The sequence below is a fragment of the Schistocerca cancellata genome, chromosome 4 (assembly GCF_023864275.1).
Source record: "Schistocerca cancellata isolate TAMUIC-IGC-003103 chromosome 4, iqSchCanc2.1, whole genome shotgun sequence".
Taxonomy (NCBI): domain Eukaryota; kingdom Metazoa; phylum Arthropoda; class Insecta; order Orthoptera; family Acrididae; genus Schistocerca; species Schistocerca cancellata.
Genome location: NC_064629.1, coordinates 102,407,776 through 102,431,743, shown reverse-complemented (window position 1 = coordinate 102,431,743; position 23,968 = coordinate 102,407,776). Strand labels below are relative to the sequence as shown.

The 23,968-nt window shown below is 39.6% G+C and overlaps 1 protein-coding gene across 1 annotated transcript in view; it reads right to left on the bottom strand.

The window, feature by feature from the left end:
• LOC126183666 (succinyl-CoA:3-ketoacid coenzyme A transferase 1, mitochondrial) overlaps positions 1 to 23,968 on the bottom strand; it is an 88,934-nt gene that overhangs the window by 11,990 nt on the left and 52,976 nt on the right. The window contains exons 6-10 of the mRNA XM_049925819.1: positions 22,768 to 22,885; positions 22,389 to 22,608; positions 22,116 to 22,191; positions 20,359 to 20,529; positions 3,016 to 3,209 (exon numbers count right to left, since the gene is read on the bottom strand). Of these exons, the coding sequence (XP_049781776.1) occupies positions 3,051 to 3,209; positions 20,359 to 20,529; positions 22,116 to 22,191; positions 22,389 to 22,608; positions 22,768 to 22,885 (744 nt within the window). The 3' untranslated portion in view covers positions 3,016 to 3,050. The remainder of the gene's footprint in view (positions 1 to 3,015; positions 3,210 to 20,358; positions 20,530 to 22,115; positions 22,192 to 22,388; positions 22,609 to 22,767; positions 22,886 to 23,968) is intronic.

Sequence of the window (23,968 nt, the reverse complement as noted above, 5' to 3'; positions counted from 1 at the left end):
CAGAAATATCCCCAAACTTGTCACAAGTGAGTAATGCCCGTGACTGGGCAGAGGATGCTGCTTTTATCAAGACTGACCCAGAGCACATTTTGGACAAGCCCTCCACCTCCCCAAACTTGTCCTCCAAATGCTCCACAAAAACTGAGGCTTCATGGACATGAAAGATTCCCCATCAACTCTCGTACATACGAGGTACTGGGGTGGATAGGCTTCACTGTCTTCCTTAGCCTGGCGTTCCTCCCATGGTGTGGCCAGGGAGGGGAATGATTTGGGGTCATATTTCTTAGCATTGAAGTTGGATTTTGCCAACTTAGAGACTGCTGGTGGTGGACCACCAGCAAGAGATGACATACTATGCTTCATGGCGTGTCATCTGCCATGATGCCACCCACACCGACCAGGGGCCCTCTGCACGGGTGCCACCCAGCCTCAGCAAGGGCCACCCGGTAGGATGACCATTGCCAGGAGTCCCGATGCCCCAAGGAGATGGGCATCTACTCCATAGCATATGTGGGGAGTTAATAGCACAGGCATCAGCAGAGCAATCCCTGTGTTGTCAGGGGCTACAATCAACAGGGTACATGGCGGCCTCACCACAACGGACTGGCCACTGTGCTGAATATGAGGTGCTAAGAAGTCCATGGGTCGTTGTTGGTGCAGAAAGAGATACTGCGTAGTGCATGGTGGATAATGCACCCAGGAAGATGTCCTCATGCAAGAGATGGAGAATGAGCATGACCGCAATGCGATGACAAGAAAGTGAGCTGAAGATCTCTATGCTGGAAGGCGCCCTTCCCCAACTGGCTCACTCTTCGGGAAAATTTAGAAAGATGGAGGTGTAACCCGACAGGGGACCATCACATAAAGGTCAAAACGTGTGCAACTCCTTTTAGTCACCTCTTACAAGAAGTAGGAATACCTTGGGCTTAATCTAACCCCAGACTTGCAGGGGGACCCTATTTGTGTGCAATATATTAAATTTATTTATTATTTTGAGAGTCAACTGCTGGCCCCTGCACCAATCATTGATTCCCCACAGGTCTTTTGATTATGTTCCATTAAGAACATGTTTAATTCTGTCTGCTAGTAAGTCCAGAGTCCGGTCACAAATGATGGGGGTGGTGGGAGAAAATGCTAATGCACAAGAGCCTATCGTGTGTCATTGCATGTTACACATTTGGTTAAATTTAGTGACAAGAAAATTAATACAATATGACTTCACAATTTATACAGCAGACAATGCATTCGAAAATGTGACAATCGACTGTGTGTTCAAACTAATCCTTGCTAAATTGTGGGTTTGTTCTTTCTTCCACTGGCACCTTAAAATCTGATCTAATAAACAGAAAGCTTTTATTTTTTCTGTAGATGTTACTGTGGAACTGTATCAATTGCCTTCCAAAAGTCAAGAAACACAGCATCGATACATGTGTTGTGTTATTTGGGGAAGGAGACCAGACAGCTAGGTCATCGGTCTCATCGGATTAGGGAAGGACAGGAAAGGAAGTCGGCCGTGCCCTTTGATCTTTGAAAGGAACCATCCCGGCATTTGCATGGAGCGATTTAGGGAAATCACGGAAAACCTAAATCAGGATGGCCGGACACGGGATTGAACCGTCGTCCTCCCGAATGCGAGTCCAGTGTCTAACCACTCGCATCGATATATGAACCCTTATATACAGCACTCTGGATTTTGTGAATGAACAGAGTGAGCTGTGTTTAGCTCCTCCCCCTCCTCCCCCTCCTCCTCCTCCTCCTCCTCCTCCTCCTGCTCCCCCCCCCCCCCCCCCCCCCTCCCCAATCCATAGTTTATGAACTGTCTGTCCAGTCATTGACGTTTCTGTTCTTCTTTAGTCTTGCGAATTGTCATACCATACACTGGTTACATAACACCAGTCATGTGGTAAGAATATATTACAGTCACAAGTAAACATGATAAAGTGAGAGCAGTCACACAGACCTCTCACAGAAATTAAAAACAACAAATAGACGGGTGTGAACTGTTTTACAATAAAGGAATTCAAGAGTCAAAACTTCCTAAATTGAACGCAGGAGTCCTAACATCTGGTACTTGTGTAGAACAAATAGGAGGTACATATGCCTGGAGTTCCCTTTGTTACACTTCGTAGTTGTTAACGGACGTTACACCATGACACAGACACAAATCTGAATACAAAGAACACACACATCAATGTCTGGACAGATAGTTCCCAATTTTGTGAAAAAAGAATACAACAGGACAGGACACAGGTTTGAACACGGATCTTCCCTTTCACAGCCCAATACCATAACCAAGACAGCGCCCATTTAACTAAGATCAATGCTGCTAATCTTTAACTTGAACGTTTCACTATTTCTAATTTAATTATTTTTTCGTAGTTCAGTACACCTTCTTCCTGTTTTCATGCTTGATGTGTGGTCAGTTTTTGATGGACTATCTGCAGGGACATCTCATCACTAAATCTGAGGGGGGTGCAATGGGGAGTGTGTCTTGTATGTGGTTTGCCAGCTCGCCCGGGCTGTAAATGGTGGTCGGCTACAGATTTAGCACAAAGCAGCCTTCACAAAGAGCACCTACATAAAATGTCTTCATTTTTCTACTCTGACACATGGTAGCTTCAGAATTTATTCTTTACGAGCTCTGACAATAAATGTTTACCTATACCACTATTAGTCATTTGTTGGATAGGTTCCATTCTCTCCCAGATATACCTTCAGTGTTGCGAATGTTTTACCCATTGTACTTACGTTCATCTGTGAATGAAATTTTTAATGTTTAGGACTTTCAACCTTTTCACATATTTTGTGTCCCTGTTCTGCAATGCACTTATAAATATTTCATAACAGCAAAAAATAAAAAATGTAGACATATGGATAATTTCTCATTGATATTCCAACTGATGAAACATAACTTCAGACAACAGCTCCAGCAATAAATAAACACATTCTAGTGATGTAAAAACAAAGGGATAACAATCATCTACTAGGAAAAACAAATTACAGCAGTCATTATACCTGTTGTCTTTACGCGAGGCATGTGATAAGAGGTGTCATTCATCTTCAACATTTACTTTCACTCTGCCCATTGGTTTCAGATCTGATGAGACTTCAAAATTGCATCCTGTGGCCTGTATTATGTCTGGCACAGTTGTATCTTCTGCAATTTCAACTAGTGTCAAACCATCTTCTGCATCAACCTCAAAAACACCCTATAACAGATTTTTGATGAACTACAACATTTCATAAAACACGTGAAATATATACACCTAGGGAAAAAAATCTTTGTTATTAACAAAATCCAACAGATAAATTTTACTTATAATGGATACTTAAATTTCAGTAAGTGGACAAATAATACTAAAAAAACCTAAGTGGCCTATCCAGTAGCACCTTCCAGCTTTTGAATGTGGGTTATCTTCCAAATTTTACATACTTATGGACAAAAATCATTTAGTCAAATTGCAAATTCACCAGATGGTGAAAAATATCTAATGACTGAAAACAAAACTGCTTCCATTGCTACATGCATGCTAAAAAATCCATATAATTACATAACCCGTTTCTATTAACACTTTGACTGGTGGCAGAATTTTGGTTGGGTTCTTTGGGGAAGGAGACCAGACAGCGAAGTCATCGGTCTCATCAGATTAGGGAACGACAGAGAAGGAAGTCGGCCATGCCCTTTCAAAGGGACCATCCCGGCATTTGCCTGGAGCGATTTAGGGAAATCACGGAAAACCTAAATCAGGATGGCCGGACTCGGGATTGAACAGTCGTCCTCCCGAATGCGAGTGCTGAATTTTGGTAATTTTTTTATTTTGGCCATGACTTTCTTCCTTAATATTATTTTAGAAAATTGAAAGCTAGTATATCTGATCATTCATGAAATTGTAAAAAATTGATTTTAACCTGATAAATATGGTGTGATAAAATATGATGCACATGGCTTATTTTAAACTTAAGATACAGCTAGAAGCTTTATATGGCCCTATGCATCACTCGTGACACACACTCGTATCTGATAAAGATATTATTGCAAATAAAAACTCCATTACCTGTTATATAATTGCTTCAATTAACAAAATAAAAAACTTACATTTTTAGACATTTGTACATTGCAAAAAAACAGTCTATGCACATCAAACTCTGAGGGGGCAAATTTGACATTTCAGTGACACTGCTTGCTATGTTTGATAGCATGCTTTCACCAATCTGCTTCTGGTAACAGTTGTTACGTCGTCGTCTCACTACAGTTTCAACCAGTTTGTGAGTACCATTCACTGGTGTCTCCTTAACATTGTCAATCCCATGCAACTAATTTGCAAGAGCCTCATGGAAAGCAATGATATCCATTTTTGCGTTGTAATTTGAACATACAAAGTATAAGCATTTATAAGAGTAGTATTGAAAAGTAATTCAAAGGCCACTTTGAAGAACCACTTCATTGACTTCAATAGATTTTCTTTTGATCTGAAAATCATTGAAGGATCTGGGTGTATTGTAATCCACAATTGTATTTGGTTTTTTCACTTCATCTCTCCTTGTTTTCACTGTCACAAGCTAAGGTTTGTGTTTGGTTGTCAAAAAATGATGTCCCTCTTGTCATGCCACTTTCTAACAATCACCTTTGTGTTGCTTTCTACAACCACCATTCCCCCGTCTTCAATATTTTTATGATAATAGTTTTTGGATTTCCCCTTCTTTTTTCATGGATGGTCCCTACCAGGTGAGCTTGTTTTTCTAGCAGAATGTGCAACAAGTTAATAGAAGTTTAGAAATTATCTACAAAGAGTGTCCTTCCAGAATTCAAAAGTGATTCCAATAACTCCATGACAATTGTTATGTCTATAGCATTAATGTCTTTTCCACAATACACTTTAACATTCCAAGTATATCCACTTACAGCACACACTTCATATCATTTCATCCTGTATTTAAAATGTTTTCCAGAAATGTACTGATGAATGTGTAACCTTTCACCAAATGGAACCATTGTTTCATTTGTTTGAACAGTTTAACCTGGAATGAAAGCTTCCTGGAATTTTGTGTTCAGACAGTTCACAATCTTCCTAATTTTAAACACTTTTTCATGTTCATCTATGTTTTCACTGTCACAAAAATGTATGCAACAAAGCAACAAATCAAACATATTTCAGGACATAGTAGAAGACACCTGGTTTTTGTAAAGCAGATTTTCGCTTCAATAACCCTCCATTGTTGGCTTATCAAGCCCTAGCCACAACGTAAGTCCCGTAAGTTTCCTGAAATAATCAATGCTGATATCACTCCATAAAGTCAGTCTTAATGATGGGTATTAATGTCCACTAACAATCTTTTGTTCACCATAACAGTGTTTCCTTCACTAAGTAACTGCACATTCTTCAGCACAGGGGGGAGGGGGGGGGGGGGGGGGAGCTGATCAACTGGATGAATATTTGTTGCAGGTAGACTGCCCAAAAGAGGATTGGCTATGCCACAGTTACCCAAAATAACAAAATTGTTTATATTTGCCTGCACATCAGACCACTTCATTCGTGAAGTAGAGAGCCCATCAGTACAAGACATCTTCAGATGACAGCTCACTTTCACTGTACTCGTCAATGAAAGATGAACCTTCATTTGACTCATTTGTGGATGTATCATTCGTAACCAACATGTGTTTCTTTTGTTTCTTCAATGGAATTACTTCATCTTCACTATTACTCTCGCTCAAGTAAGGGGCATGATAGTCTGGGTCAGAATAACTGCCACTTCCGAACAGTGATTCAACAGATAAACTCTATTCCTCCAACCATTTTCAGATTCAATCCTCTTGTGAATTCATTATTCATCAAACAACCACAATGTCTTGTTGGAAACAAGAACTACACAACATTGCATATGTAAACAAAATGCCAGTACTGGTAAGGAACACACATCGATGCTACACTGTAATCACGTGAAAATTGCCTGTCATCCAATGCTGCCATTACAAAACCAACATCACAGAACTTTTTTCACTGGTCAGTAGAATGTAGCACCCATTTTCTTTCAGCACAGCTGTGATTGTATATTCACCACATGCAAACACTCATGACCCCTCACGTAATCTAATATGATGCACATGGTGAAAACAGAAAACTGATGTGCATCATATGTGATGCATATGGTGGTGAAAGTGTTAAATGTACCAAGTCTGAGATGTATCATTTATGACATTTCAACAATGTAGGATAAGACATATTGCAAATTACTGTAAAGAAGACATGTTAAAGTTGCAGACATGTACATTAAAAGACACTTGCATAAACTATCACATGGCTCCATTTGCACTTCTGTCCACATTAAACCCACTAACCACAAACAGTACCTACATTTTAACAGCTGTCATTCATTTTACACCAAAAAATCTCCCCCATACAGTCTGGCCACATGGAAATGGTGTATCTGCAGTGATATCTCCTGTGCCATATCCCCTCACATCCCCAATCCTCCCACCACCTTCAAGAACAAGCCACAAAGGAGTGTATCCTTCATCACACAGTACCACCCTGGACTCCAACTGTCGTAATCTTGACTGTTCTGATCGCAGGGTGGCCATGAATGAAAGCTTGGCGGGACTGAACATGAGCTGCCCGAGAACAACAAAGATGGACGAACGGGAAAGGATGGACACGCATAACGACAGACAACCGAGCAAGACACAAAGAACAACAACAACACGCAAGAAGCAATGGGGTCACAAGCGAAAACCTCACGAAGTCAACAATGTCCATTAGTACATGGAAATAAGCAAAGTAAACACGATGTCTGTAAGTGGCATCTCTAGAGACTCACGCAAGTATCAGACTGCCTCACTGAGAGAGGCAGGCGCTTAAATACATGATAGGGTACGCTGCTATTGGCTGCTGGGACCAAGGGCTCCACAGTGGCGCCCTTGCAATATATGTGGGCCAGGAGCGTGCGCAGCCACGGCTTACAGCACGACAGCTGCAGAGACCTCTAGTGGTAATCGAGGTCCATACCATCTGGCGTGGATTCAAAACCCGCGGCACTCAGTACCAGACTAACAACAACCACATCTTTTGCCAGGGCTTTGATCACCTATCATCATGCACTGAAATGAGTGACATCCTACCCGGGATACTTTCCATCCCTGTTACAGTTGTGTTCATCACCCACCCGACCTCCACAACATCTTAGTCAATCCCTATGCCACTCCCAATCCTAACCCCTTGCCACAAGGATCATATTCCTTGCCCAATCTACCCACCCAGCACTTCGTACTCCAGTCCTGTCACAGGTTTATCCCACCCCATCAGGGGCCAGGCCACCTGTGAAAGCAGCCATGTCATTTACCAGCTCTGCCGCAAACATTGCACAGCTTTTCATATTGGGATTACTACCAATCAGCTGCCCACCAGGATGAACAACTACCACCAAACTGTGACCAAGAACAAAGTAGACCACCCTGTGGCGTAACATGCAGCTGAACATAATACACTTTATTTCACTGGCTGCTTCACTACCTGAGCCATCTGGATCCTTCCCTCCACCACCAACTATTCTGAACTGCACAGATGGGCATTATCTTTACAACACATTCTCCAATCCCGTAATTATCCCAGCCTCAAACCATCTTAACTTACTGTCCCCACACCCTCCACCCAACGGCTTCCACCCCCTCTGTTCTATCATCTCCTCCCATTCTCATCTCCCATCCTGTTTATTTGCTGCCCTCTGCCAATGCATCTGCCCGTCTTTCCCCACTCCTCTCCTTTTTCCCCCACCTCCCTATCCCACAACCTCCTGACACTGCGCCTGTTGGCATTCTAGTCTCTGTACACTCCAATGGACAGCATACATCTTTCTCCCGACTTGTAGACTACTATACCTTCCCCTTCCCCGCCCCCTTCAGATTGCTGCTTGCATCCGATGTGATAGTTACATTGTGGCCCGAGATGCTGGAGTTGGAGGTCATGTGTGCATGAGGTGTGCTTGTTTGTGTGTATGAATGGTGTGTGTGTGTGTGTGTGTGTGTGTGTGTGTGTGTGTGTGTCTCTTTTACTGATGAAGACTGTGGCCAAAAGCTTAATGTAAGTGTCTTAATTGTATGTGTGTCTGCAACTTAAACGAGTTTTCTTTACAGTAAGTAGCAATCTGTTTTTTCCTACATTGTTGATATTCCTTCCAGAGTTTCCGGTGTTTTGTTTATGGCATTTATACTGTGACCCTGTTTTATTTATGGCATTTATACTTTGACCCTTTCTCCAGTATTCTAATAAAAATTTATGAGCTTTTCACGAATTTTACTTTTGAATTCAACTGGACAACTCATTTGGTCAAGCTAAAAGGAGGCCCATGGAAATAAACGCTGTTCCAAGCACTTTCAAAAAATTTATTCAGTTTTGATACAGTTGCAAGTAGAAAGAATATTTATGTACCTGGATGACATGGGAATAATACATTAATTTTGTCACACTAACCTATAAAAAGGTCCTATCAATGATGAGATACACTAGATATGAACAAACACAGATTTGACAAGGATAGGGAACAAAATCAGCCTTGGCTCCTTTAAGGACTTACTGCAGTATATTAACTATCTAACTTTGTTTTTGGTGACAGTATTGGAAGAGGAGCAGGAAAGGAAGAAGTCAAGAAGGTGGAGGGGGAACGATGCAGGGCCCCTCACAGAGTGCATAATTGGATAGCAAGAGGTACATTTTTTGACATAAAACATGGCCAGTGGACAGCTGCCGCAGAGCCTAATTCTGCTCTAATCGTGAGCCAGGGCATATAACCTGGGCACACCGATAAATATTCCAAGTCCAGCCATATGCACAATCTGGCAACACTAAATACTGTGGCACTTCCTGGAGGAAGTCTCTGCCTCTTAATGCCACACATGCCACAATATCCAGAATGCATTTACCAGTTCCCGGCAGCAGCTGCTGCGGCAATGCTGTGCTCCCTTTCCCCTTACCAAAGGCGCCTGCTACTGCTAATCACTTTGGGTGGTATAAAATGCTTTAATGTTGTCGAGTGATGCTCCAACAGAAATGTCCATGATTTGCGTTTCACATACAAAAGCAATGGAGGCATACGACTGCTTTCAAAATCATGACTTTTCTATCACACATCTATTGCACAAAATTATTTCTATAGTTTGTGATCCAATTAAAATACCTCACTATGTTGTTTAGTGTTATTATTAATGCATTAGATCTCATTCATTTTCCTTTTAGAGGCGGTTCTTCATACAATTATTTTGTCATGAATTCATGTGTTTCTCCCAAGCCTCAGTAAGTAACAGTGGTGCAATACGTTTCACTGTCATCATCTGGTTCTACACAGCAAATGCTTGTGACAAACTGTGTGATTAGTTTGCAGCACAAGATCTGCAACGAGGAGGCACACTGCACATTTTGAGGACCACATATGGACTCATGGAGAGCTTAACACTAAGAAAGTGGTTTTGACATATTCAATTATATTTAAACCGATAAAACTGTTCATATCCAAAGCTACCAAGTGGGGAAGAAAGTTGCTATTGCTGGTGTTAGCAAATATCTGCAGGGGGTATCTAATTGCTGTTACAGAAATTTCGGACAGAGCCACCTACTGTAGTTACGTTGGCGGGAACATGAATGCTGGGGCAGTCATTGCGATGTGGAAGATGATAGTTGGGTTTGGCTTTAATCACATCATCTGACTGCCCAGAAACTGATTCCTGATATTCAAATCCAACAAAACAAACAAATTTGCATTACTCCAAATCTTATAGTGCCTACTCAGAAAAAAATAAACCTTCCCAGATGCTACCAGACTTTAATGTCTACATACGTAAATGAGTTTTTCGAAAAGCACATAATCATTTCTAATTCCTATGACATAAAACCTGTATTACCGTGAAGTGGGCAAATAAACATTTTTATGATTCTGCTGCATCATGTTGAGCCCAATGCTAGGATGCATTTTAAACATTATCACAGGCAGCAGGTGCATATGCTTCCACCGAATAGTCCATTTCCATGCATGCATTTTTACCACCTACAGAGTTTTATTCTAGGACTTCTTGTCATCAGGCCCTTCATCAGAAATGGTCCTTTATTTTTGAATCGCCATACACAGCAACTAGCAGCTAAAATGACTTATTGCTCTACAAAAATGAACAGCTTTCAGCATGCCTGTATTTAGTTCTGACCATCACTTTCTAAATGGTAGTTTCTTTTTAAACAGGTTCCAAATTTTCTGCAACTGTATCTTATTAATTCCATTTTGCTATTACCAGTCACTGTTTATGAAGTGTTGTGTTATGACAAAGAAAGGGGCCTGATCACTAGAGAGAGTGCTACAGGTTACTCTGAAGTGTAACAAAAAACACACATTTCATATTAATACATGAAAATCCACCTGATGATGCAGGTTTAATCCTTTTCACTATTTCTTTAATTGAGCCACCAATTGTCACATCGAAGGTCAGAGATGAATCTTAAGAAACCCCATTTCAGCTGGGTCCTAGCACCCTGCAGGAGATATCGGTCATATCTGCTTTGTGAGAGCAAAATTACGTCACCAACAAAATGTTTGAGTCTCTGAAAAGATTTGAGGTAATTGTCAGTGACAAGAATCTGTATTTTGTTCAGCATCTCGGTATCAAACAAGACTGGAAAAATTACAGAAGCACTGAAAAAGCTTGTTAGAATCCATTACCGATGGTAGAGCTAGCGATGAAAAATGTTTGACAGCGCACAACAGCACATTTCCATAAGTCTTCTATTTTTTCTACTTCATGAGCCATACATTCAAACTTTTCATGTGAATCCACAATTTGATTTATTATTTACCTCACTGTCTTGTATTCAGGATAATAGGAGTAGCCCAATAAGCAAAGATGTTAATGGAAGGACCGTGAGGCAAGCAGAACTTTGTAACTGAAGCAGTATATTACTCAACAATTGAATGTGCAGTATGGTCTCCGCACCTGCTGCAGATACCTGCGAATTTGTGACAATAACCACAGTTTACTCTAGGCAAAGCTTCTGGTTATAGTGTAACAATTGTAATTGGAAGACTGTATTTGTGTTACTATTCAAATGGATTATACCAGTGGATAACTTAAAGTTTCATATTGCTTCTATCTACACAGCTATGTAAAGTAGCATTTAAATTCAAGGTAATCAAGTGTGTGTTTCACTTGTGACATTAGATTTTGAATGCAGTTTGTAAGTCTTCTGACGATCTTGATCCAATACCTATACCACACTGGGTGCAGGCATAGTGTTGTGCTTTCCAAATATCAAGCAACACATATAAATTGAAAAAACAACATTGTTCCACCAGGCTATGTATCCTGTATTTTTATATACACTACTCATTTCGGGCACTGCCCCTTCTCATGTGCATCAAGAGTGACAGATGTGGACACATCGTTGTTATCGTCTCAAAAATCAGGTACCATGCATATTTCTGCACAAATATGCATGGTGCATGATTTTTTAAACAACGAAAATGATGTCTCCATGTTTCTCCCTGTAGATGCATTTGAGACTGGGCAGTGCCCGAAAGTAGTAGTGATAAGGAGTATTTACAGGAACACAGAAACATCTGTCACTACAACAATTTGAAGGAACCATAAGTGGCCGAACAAGGAGGAAACATTAAGAAAGCAATTAAAAGGCTATTTAGTGTGCATTACATACATATAGATTTCAACATAAAAAATGTATGAAGGTGCTGAAACGCACATTGCCCACATCTCCAGTTTTGTTTCCATGTAAATTAACATATTTCTCTGTTTGTTATTTTCTGAATCCTGAAATGAACTGATTACTGCATGCCTCCGAATAATTCGTTAACTGCGGTTCTCCTTGCTTCTGTCCCCACCAATATACATAGCCAATTTCATGGTGCAACGTGTTTGATACCTTACTGTTTCACGATATGGGATAAGGTTGATTTCCAGTTATTTTTATTCCACTGAAATAAGCTTTCATTCTAACTATCAATATGTTTTATTTGTTTCTGTTTCATTAAAATTGTAATCATGATGGAAAGTTATACACCTCCATATTTCACATGCCATATCTTCCACGAGCTAACCTGCCACTAGCTTAGATATCACTATGTTGATATTATATAACATTGGGATTAACAGCCCACTTCCACACTGGAAAACTTAAAAACTGAGAAATTCTGGATTAAATGCAATAGACTGTTTTACATACAGATAGTCTAAAAGGCGACGTTAGAACGTGTCAGGAGATAACAATATGACGAGTCTGTCTAGCATTTCGCTACATGGCTTCTCCTAGACCAGCTAGGAAGCGGCAACATCACCACAAATATTTGGCAATACTGTGAGAGTGCATGGCCCTGAATAGACCTGCTAACTTCATTTGACATTCATTTCCCTCCTCAATGATTTATACTATATAATCTTCATGTAACGTGAGACACTAAGAAGTAAGGTTTCATTTCTGAACTCCACGTATTCTGTTCTTTATGTAAGTCAACTGTTCTTATGTTTGATGGTGCATTATGAGGCTCACTGACTGATCTTGCGATATGAGAGCGCTGCTGCCAACAATGCCTCATTAGCTCAGTGGTTCTGCACACGTTACGATGTGACAGTGGTGGGGATTGCAACTTCAAATCATGGTGGGTACAAGGCCACTCAAAGTTTTCGTTTCCCATGGAGCTGAAAATTCCTAGAGGAAATTCTTTAACGAAATGAGAAGAAAACCTTTATACTTTCAGCCTCCTTGCACTCTCGACTCTGTGAGCTGTTTTAATGGCTCTAGGTGTCCAATTTGCGAATATCGAGCTCCATCAATATACAAACGTCTCTGAATAGACGTGAATCAACTCTCAATGATACTAATTTGAGTTTTGTTCGTCACATAGACCCCACATTTCAAGGGGAATAGTTATAAAGTGAACATACTGATTAATATACACTCCTGGAAATTGAAATAAGAACACCGTGAATTCATTGTCCCAGGAAGAGGAAACTTTATTGACACATTCCTGGGGTCAGATACATCACATGATCACACTGACAGAACCACAGGCACATAGACACAGGCAACAGAGCATGCACAATGTCGGCACTAGTACAGTGTATATCCACCTTTCACAGCAATGCAGGCTGCTATTCTCCCATGGAGACGATCGTAGAGATGCTGGATGTAGTCCTGTGGAACGGCTTGCCATGCCATTTCCACCTGGCGCCTCAGTTGGACCAGCGTTCGTGCTGGATGTGCAGACCACGTGAGACGACGCTTCATCCAGTCCCAAACATGCTCAATGGGGGACAGATCCGGAGATCTTGCTGGCCAGGGTAGTTGACTTACACCTTCTAGAGCACGTTGGGTGGCACGGGATACATGCGGACATGCATTGTCCTGTTGGAACAGCAAGTTCCCTTGCCGGTCTAGGAATGGTAGAACGATGGGTTCGATGACGGTTTGGATGTACCGTGCACTATTCAGTGTCCCCTCGACGATCACCAGTGGTGTACGGCCAGTGTAGGAGATCACTCCCCACACCATGATGCCGGGTGTTGGCCCTGTGTGCCTCGGTCGTATGCAGTCCTGATTGTGGCGCTCACCTGCACGGCGCCAAACACGCATACGACCATCATTGGCACCAAGGCAGAAGCGACTCTCATCGCTGAAGACGACACGTCTCCATTCGTCCCTCCATTCACGCCTGTCGCGACACCACTGGAGGCGGGCTGCACGATGTTGGGGCGTGAGCGGAAGACGGCCTAACGGTGTGCGGGACCGTAGCCCAGCTTCATGAAGACGGTTGCGAATGGTCCTCGCCGATACCCCAGGAGCAACAGTGTCCCTAATTTGCTGGGAAGTGGCGGTGCGGTCCCCTACGGCACTGCGTAGGATCCTACGGTCTTGGCGTGCATCCGTGCGTCGCTGCGGTCCGGTCCCAGGTCGACGGGCACGTGCACCTTCCGCCGACCACTGGCGACAACATCGATGTACTGTGGAGACCTCACGCCCCACGTGTTGAGCAATTCGGCGGTACGTCCACCCGGCCTCCCGCATGCCCACTATACGCCCTCGCTCAAAGTCCGTCAACTGCACATACGGTTCACGTCCACGCTGTCGCGGCATGCTACCAGTGTTAAAGACTGCGATGGAGCTCCGTATGCCACGGCAAACTGGCTGACACTGACGGCGGCGGTGCACAAATGCTGCGCAGCTAGCGCCATTCGACGGCCAACACCGCGGTTCCTGGTGTGTCCGCTGTGCCGTGCATGTGATCATTGCTTGTACAGCCCTCTCGCAGTGTCCGGAGCAAGTATGGTGGGTCTGACACACCGGTGTCAATGTTTTCTTTTTTCCATTTCCAGGAGTGTAGTTCATCTGTGCCAAGTTTCTGTAGTAGCAGTTAGGCACCCCCTTTAAACGTATGCTGACACTGGAGTTGGCAACTTCTTTCCATTCTAGGTGGCTTTGAAGATGGCCAGACTTTTTGGTTAAAATCTAATTGAATATCTTGAATATTACTTTAGATTAAAGTTAAGTTCTCCATGAGTCCATATGTGGTCCTCAAAATGTGCAGTGTGTGTGCGCTGCTATAGATTATGCACTGAAAAGTATTCGCAGAATCTATCACATACATTTAATGTAAGAAATCAATGCAGTGCACCACCATTACCTCACTGTGGCTTGACAAAAATAGATGAATTCCTGACAAAATATCTGCATGAAGAAGCACTCCAAAAGAAAAAAAGTGACATATAAAGCATTAGCAACATAAAAAAATGTAGACAGGTATTTTGATTGAATCACAAACTATAACAATAATTTTACTGTAGGAAGTTTCAAAAACAAAGGAATAACTAACAAGTGGACCTTCCAGTCTCTGAAATTCAGTTCAGGATGAGACTTCACAGGTCAGTAGTAGACATCAAATACTCATAGAAGTCTTAAAGTACACTATCTAGAAAATTCCGAGAAAAAAGGCTCTAAAGTTTTAAGTGTAGCTCATATGCACCTCATATACCATCAGAAATAGCAGTACATCATACAGGTGAAACAGCTTAATCAGTAGCATTCTAGAATGTTGTATGACCGATCTGGGTTTGATCCTACCTGCTGGCTCAATTTTATTTTGTTTTGTTAATTGTTTGAAAAATTATAACAACTTTTAAGTAAAATTAATGAACTAATGTATTATCAATTAAATCATAAACAATTTTATTTTGTTTATGAAATGGCTGTCCCAGGGTACTTAAAATTTGAATTACACTCATCAATACTATCTTTTTTTAAAAGTTGAATAATTTCAAATGCCTTGTCAATGGAAGTAAATTACAGCAGTAATTACTGTCATTCCTATGTTATTACAAAAATGGGCAATATTTTAAGCTGTGGAAAAGTTATAAATATTGTTGTAAATTTTGAGGAACTGGAGACTTCATAGAAAATCAGAGTATCACTACTGCCCTATTGTATATACAAACAGGCAGTCAGTCAGGAAGCGTCGCCTGCATGGAACTAATCGAGCAATGGGCCTTACCTGCTACAGTGCCAGTCCTTTCCCGACTTTTGCAGAGACTGGAGCTTTCTGTACTGTGAAATATTATCGGAGTTTTTACAATGTTCTGAATTTTAAGAAATCTATCAAGGAAAAAATTACGAAAGTATCATAAGTTGCAGATTTATTATACAATGAAGTATTGAAGGTGATGTTAAAAGATGTGGTGGTTTGTTATGAAAGCTTGCTTGCCACAAATAACGTGATTGCATTGGAATCTTCAACGACAATTTCTCATGAAGCAGTGCTGATGGGTGAAGAAATTTACCGAAGTACTATGGACATGTTGGCTGAAAAAATACTTGTGACTGATGATGAACTTGCTCATGTTAATGAAAACTGAAGGTGAACCTTTCGAGAAGTATGAAGACCACAGCTCATCAGATGAATATGAACCAGAAGAAAAGAAGGCAAGAGAAGCATACTTTTTTTAGGATTACAAAATTAAAACTGTTAATATCACAAAGCCTCATCCCCCAAGGAAAATACAAACATGACAAAATAAAGAATGCAGCCGGTTAAGAAAGAAGGAATGTTTATCCCAATGGGAAGAAGAAATATAAAAAAAATGGAGAACTCAATCTGATAAGTATGCAGCAATCAGTTCCTGGATGTATGATAATTTTGTTGAAGCCAGAGAGAATTATCAGCAAGTGACTACATGGAATTTACAAGCATGGGCTTTAGCAGCAGCACAACAGTTTACAGATTTTGAATTTAAAGCTTCTGACAGATGGGTTCATAGTTTCAAAAATAAGTATGGGATTCGTCAGTGAAAAGTGATGAGATTTGTTTCAAGAAAAGAAACAGCGACAACTGAAAAAAATGTTGCCAGCTGCAGACACTTTTCAAACCCAGATGTAAAAACTGATACCAAATTTCAACATAGATTTTATCATCAACACTGACCATACATGTATTTATTGTGGGGTATTTAAGAATTCATTTTTCTCTATTTTTACATTTCTCTGACAAAATACTTCAATTTTGGTTTTTCCTTTTTTCCAGGATGTCAGTATCAGACGGTTTACAACAGGACTCTGGCTGTCAGAGGAAGCAAAACTATTTTCCTCAAAAAACACGACAGGAACAAAGTGACGCACACATTTACCGTTCAATACACTCTCCCTCTGTCTGTACACATCCAAGCTCAAGTGTGTTTTGTTTACTAGAGGCAACCGGTAACTTCTGTAACACAGCAAGCTCCCAGTTGTTCAGGTTAAGGCATTCACAAGCCTGCATGGATAAGCGAATCCATGAATAATCCAAAATACACATTTTTACCAGAAACTGCTGCTTACTGTATATACAAAACATGCTACATGCCAAATTTGAAAGCCCACTGTATTACTTGCCAGGAATTAACAAATTATTTACAATATCACTTAAGACACACAGTATTTTTAATCTCTTGCTTTCAGCCACTTTTGACAAACTATTGTCCATCATCTTTTTCTCTTTCTGTTCTTCGTGAAATTGTTTTCTGATCATGGTTCACATTTTCTGGAGAGTCATAACATTGGTATAATCAAACATATTTTATTCTGCATACACTAATAACAGATAAAAGCATTTTAGTGCCTCATTGAGTGTGATACTGGTTCTTCGATCATTTAATTCACTATATCTGGGTGACTTACATGTAGTGGTAAGTTCATTATTCCTGTGAATGCACACATTTTGTTTTAAATATTTGCTTATAGCGAATTTCTTCAATTTGTGTTCATTCACTAAATTTGCAGTCTTATGTTCAGCAGCTTGTGTAAAGTTCTATAGGCATGCCCTTCCACTACAGTCCAGTTTCATCAGTATTTTAAATCTGTTCTAGGAGAAAAGAATTCTGTTCTTTGCAACTGGAGAATTTGCTGCAAAAAGCATAAATTGTGTTTTTGTTAGCATTATGTTTCTCACTCTGAACAGCAATTTCTCAAATTTCATAGCAGGGCTTATCAGGCTAGATATTCTGATAAAGCATTACATTTTTATCCATTCCTCAAATTTTTCATGGAATCTGCTGCTTTCTATATCAACGTTGGATCCGATATGCTAACTTGTGCTGCTTCTATTCTGAAACTACAAATGCAGTGCTTCATATAGTTTTTGATGCATCTAGTTTTCAACAAGTTGCTGTTTTCAGGTACTTATTCTTTGACAGCCTTTTGTCAGCTATTGTTGCAAAATTTTGTGTTTCTTTATTTTCCTTTAAGTCTCTCACTGTTTGTATGCCTATTCCAAGATTCTGGGAAAGTTTTACTGTAGGTTCTCTCTTTTCTAAGCTTCTGTCTGCCTATGCTTGGATTAAAATAAGTGTGACTGACATTTCAGTGAGTCAAGTGGTAGGGTGCAGTAGCCTGCCAATTGAAGCCCCTCATTGAGCACCATGTGCTCACTGTGTTGCCTGTAATGTACTTAATGCATAGACCTGTCAAGCATGTCTGGCTGGATCCTGACATTACTGCACCCCAGCATTCTACTCTGTCAATCGAAAAGTTATTTTATTCGTTCCGTAGCACATATAAACATCAACAACTTCAGCAATTAAAAAAAAAATTGATATATTTTGGTGAACACTCACTCAATGTCACTAATATAATCTAGACATTATGCTATTATTGATAAAGGTCAACAGCTAGAAAATTATGATCAACAACGTGTTCCTTCTGTCAGCACAGAGCAAGAATTCTGAATGTAACTGTTCCAGAAGAAAATCTAAATAATTTTTTCTTATCAATTTCAAGTAAGTTGGAAATTATTGAACTTTAGCTTCTACGGTACGTGTTAGGTGAACATACAGACAGAAAATCTGCTACACGTGTTAGAAACGTAGAGTCACTGCATTTATCTGAACATTAAATGGGAAACAATGGATAAATATTTCAGAGATGTCTGACAGCACAATTGGTGCCTACATCACTTTCTGGTGATAAAACATGAATTACATGCATAGTGGTGTATTCCAAATGAAGAATTTACCCTTTAGTGAGGAACTAATGTAAACTGTAAAGTTTAGTCTTGACAATGAGTGTAATAATGACTGTCAAAAGGCAGCAACTGGAAAGAGTAACTAAGTGCCATTATATAAAACATAGAATCAAGGAGCAATTAGAACAGGAGTTAGGGGAATATCAGGGAGGTTTTAGACCATGGAGAAGCTGTGCAGAGCAGATAACTAGTTTAAAATGGATTATGGCATACTACAAGAAACGGAACAAACCTCTGGCAATAACATTTGTAGATTTTAAGAAGGCATATGACTGTCTCCACAGACCTTCAGTATTAAAAATTTTAAGAAATCTAGGACTCCATCCAAAACTAATTAAAATAATACAACTCACTCTAACCAACACCAAATCAAAAGTGAAGTTTAGAGGAGAAATTTCGGAACCATTCCTCATAAAAACAGGCTTAAGACAAGGTGACTGCCTATCATCATTACTGTTCAACTGTGCACTGGAATACATAATGAGAGAATGGTACAAGGACAATCCAAAGATGATAAGAATTGGAAGTGCAAAAGATGATATTAGCTTAAACTGCTTGGGATTCATTGATGATCTTGCTCTCCTAGCCAACACCGTTCATCAAGAAGCCAAGCAACAAGTGAAATCACTACAAGAAATAGCAGAGAAAGTAGGCCTTAGAATATCATTTGAAAAAACGGAGATTATGCTAACTGATCTACCACTTGCAAACAAAATTACAAAATGGAGAACAGGAAATCAAAATTGTTGATAAATTCAAATATTTAGGCGAAATAATAACATACAATCTAAATGGGAAGCCACCATGGCAGAATAGAATAAAAAAACTGAACTACGCATATTACATTACCAAAACTACATACAACAAAAAAAGCCTATCTATAGATGCAAAATTGAAACACTATAAAACAGTTACACAACCAGAAATAACATATGCAGCTGAAACTTATCTTCAAAACAACTAATACAGCAGAAATTGACAGAATACTAAAAATAGAAAGTAGAATAATTAGGACATGTATAAATAAACAGTATAAAATACATGGCCATTGGAGAATAGCATCAAATGAAACAGTATATAAGAAAATAGAACCAGTTATGAGCACAATCAGGAAGAAACGCCTCTCATTCTTTGGACATCTGATGAGAACTTCAGAGAACAGAATTAGTAAAAAAATAATACAAAAATTGTGGAATAGCTTGAGCGACATTAAATGGATCACAGAAATTAAGGAAGATATAAAAGAACTTCAAATTACCTAAATATCATATTAAGTTTTTGTTGAACCAAATTGTATCCCTGTGTAACAACTTGTTTACAACTTTGTATTTTTGACTAGAGTGGTCCAATGAAGGCCATAAAATAAATAAATAAATAAATAAATAAATAATAATAATAATAAACAGGAGTCATACCACACAATATCCACCAGTACATCAATGCAATACAGCTACATCCAAACTTATATATACAACTACAGAAATCCGTAATTATTGATACATGTTCAATCACCCGAAAGTCCCTAAATGCAATATAACATATACCGTACAGTTAAAAGGAAGTCACGCTTGATCAAGGTCCGCGTCACTTTCCATTTTTGACCAGACATAACGTCTGAGAAAAGAAAGAAATAATAATAAAATATAAAACAAAACAATGCAAAAATCTGTACAGAATAATTGTCTCCCTTACACTTACCATTAAAATAAACTTCCCTTAAGACAATGTAAGGTGTGCATATGGAGTAGTACAACTATTTTTTGTATTTTGTATTTAACGTTCTACTAAAAAAAATGAAAAATGAAAAACATGGTCATTATTACACCTTACCTTTTCCGTTATTATCATGTCTACACAGTTTTTCCCTGTCAGTGGTAATGTACACTGTGACAGAATCTTGTGTGCACCTCCTTTTGCAGTATGCTCCATAGTCACAACCACTTTTGTTCCAGGGGCAGCTACCAAGTCCATTGCACCCCCCATTCCTTTCACCAGCTTCCCCTGAAACAAGACATAATGCAAATTTGATTTATCTGTATTATGTCATTATCAAATTTTGATGACCAAACTGTGTATTTTTTCCTGCTACTTCAAATGATCCATTCCATTTCTGCTTGAGGACAACTTATCTTCAAGCTATATAGACATCCAAATAAATGGTATATCAACAAAAATACTCACTCTTTAAAAATATAATAGACGAAGAATCTACTCACCAAGTGGTGGTAGGAGAAACACACACACACACACACACACAAGTTCAGGAAATATTAAGCTTTTGGAGCCAGGGGTGGTGCCTTCTGGCATAATGGTTGAAGGGGAAAAGAAGAATAAAGGAAAAGGACTGGTGAGGTTTAAGAAGAAGGGACAGTTAGGGAAAAGTCACCCAGAAACCGGAGTTGGAGGAGACTTACCAGAAAGGATGAGAAGGAAAGTCACCAGTCCTTTTCCTTCACTCCTCTTCCATCCCTTTCAAACCTTCTGCCAGGAGGAGCCACTGGCTCTGAAAGCTTGTACATTTCCAGAACTTTTATGTGAATTTTTGTAATAAGATACAGCCGAAGCTAAACTATTCTACACCATAACTATGCTTACATTCCTGCAAAGTATATAAGAAAGCATAAAGATACTGGCCGATTGAAGCTTCAAACTGGTATGAGAAGTACGATTCAAGAGCTCAGTTTGGTAGTGCACTTCATGTGAAACTTGAGGACCAGGATTGAGACCTGGTCTAACTCATTTTAATAAGGTTTATGGCATACACTATGCCACAGACAGATATATATTCTGAATTTTTATCATAATTTATCCTTCAGTGATCACACACAATAACACTGTCACACTGATAATTGATGGTATTTACCATGTAGTTTATTGGTTTAGTTACATTCCAGCAAAACCCCTGGCTCTTTAAAGAATCAAACTCCAATGTATAAAACAGTGAGAAAAAGTTTAGAAAAGGTTTGAAATGGTGTGTAACCTTTGTTTGAAGCTACTAAGTGCTCTGAATTTTAAATACCAGATGAAGTATGAGTATTTATGCACCATTAGTTACGCTGCCTCAAGACAAACACACAATTTGTAACTGTAATATTTGTCTTACTGTGTTAAAATTTTAACATCAGATTACATCTCTCAATGAGTAGATTATGACAGCATTTTAATTTTTTTAAATTCAGCCTATAATTATGCAAAATAATCTAATCTAAATTGCCCCTATGCTGAAGCTGGTACCGGGTTCCAGGTAAGCATTTTAGTAATACAGATTATCTTTAATCAAGCAATTACAAGGGGGAAAACGATAGTTTGATAAATTCTTAAATTTTGGACACAACATAATTTACTAATAAGGGAAATAGTGGTAACATTGACTAGTAATGAAATTACAGAACACAGTCTTGAACACCCAGTGGTGATAACCACAACCAAGCTAGACGACCAAAGACAAAATAATTTAGAAAATTTAAATGATTACCATAACCATAACCATAACCACCACCACCACCACCACCACCACCACCACCACCACATCGAAACACATACAATTTACTCCAGTATGTAACATCAGTTAGTTGCTGAATACTTACTGGTATCATCCAATTAGCAAGATCACCATACTGTGAGACCTGCATGGCTCCAAGGATAGTCAGGTCAACGTGTCCACTAAATTAACATAAAAAGAGAGAACACGATAATGATGATGATGATGATGATGATAATAATAATAATAATAATAATGAGACTGCTATCATGACAAGAAAAAATAAAATAAAAAGAAAATGTGGGCTTTAATTGCAAGGCCATTATTCATATAAGACGGCATCTCTCCATTATTATTGTACATTGAAAAAAATACAAACCCTCTTATCATTGCAAAGCTCTCATCACTGCTAAAAAATGATGCTCCAGGTTGAACTGTCACAGTTTGTTTGCCAGCATTAATCAGATCTGGATCAACCTCTTCCTGAGAAGCTGGGAATGGTCCTAGCCCTAATATACCATTCTCACTCTGCATACAAACAGACATACCTTCAGGAATGTAGTTGCTGGCAAGCATTGGTATACCAATACCAAGATTAACTGCAAATATTATTAAGGACACACTCCCAAGTAATGTTAAATACAGCTATACAGAAATTAATTATTAAACAAGGAAGACTGGCATACAAAGATTACAAATTGCTTTCTATTCTGACCTAGAAAAAGGGAATAGTTAGCAGACCACTTTCAAAAGGATACCATACATGCCATCCTTGAATTCAAGGGCAGCACGCCTAATAATTCTTTCACGCATCGCGGCTGCTGGGCTTGAACTTGCTGCAGAAGAGCTCTTTGATTTTTTCAGTAAGGTTAATTGCTGTAGAACACAAAACCACAGTAAGAATCAAAATTATTACTTACTGTCAACAATGAGAAACTTTGTTTCTATTACACTCAATTTGCTGTGAATTACTGCCAACCCATCGGCCCATCTTTCCCCACTACTCTCCTTTATGCTCCTTTTCTCCCCACCTCCCTGTCTCACAAACTCCTGACGCTGCACCTGTCGGCAGTCTAGTCCCCTAGTCCCTGCACACTCCAACAGACAGCACTCATCTCTCCCCCCACCCGTACACTACTATCCCTTCCCCTTCCACTTCCCCACCCCTCCAGATTGCTGCTTGCATCCCACATGATCTTGCATTCCAGCCTAAGACACCGGATTTGGCAGTTGTGTGTGTGTGTGGGGGGGGGGGGGGGGGGGGGGGGAGCGGAGGGGTGAGGGGGACGTACATGTGTGTCTCTTAATGACAAAGGCTGTGGCCGAAAGCTATATGTGAGTGTCTTAATTATGCCTATCTGCAACTTGACACGTCTTCTTTACAATAAGTAGCACTCTGTCTTTTTTCTACATTGCAAATATTCTTACAATAATTTTAAAGGTCAACTTCACTTCTGTACGACACCCACAATTATAGCATTACTTTATTTAATTTCTAACATCATTAATCCAACTATCCCAAAATCTACAAGGGTTATTGATTTGAAGTTGTTAGCTTTATGGCTGCACCATATAATGTATTTCTTAGTGTATGAGTCAGCAGCATAACAGATGTGCTATCTTTATTTTATTAATGAAGCAAATAAGTGTCAAAATTATCTGTTATGTTTTCCAAATTCTCCTTTACCTACAGCAAAATAATTTTAGATGTAGCTATTGACACTTGGGAAGAAGATCTTGTGAAGACACTGTGCACTGTTTTATGGAATCAACCATGCAAAATCCAAGGCATCTAAATATAATTGTCTGAATTTATTCTTTACATGCTCCAGAAGTTTCTTATGAATCTAAGTGGATGAAGAAACTGAGTTCTATACCATTTCTGTTCATTTGAGCAGTCAGAGGAGGGAAATAAATAGATTACCGGGTGGCACCTTCCTGCAGAAATGGCTACAGGCT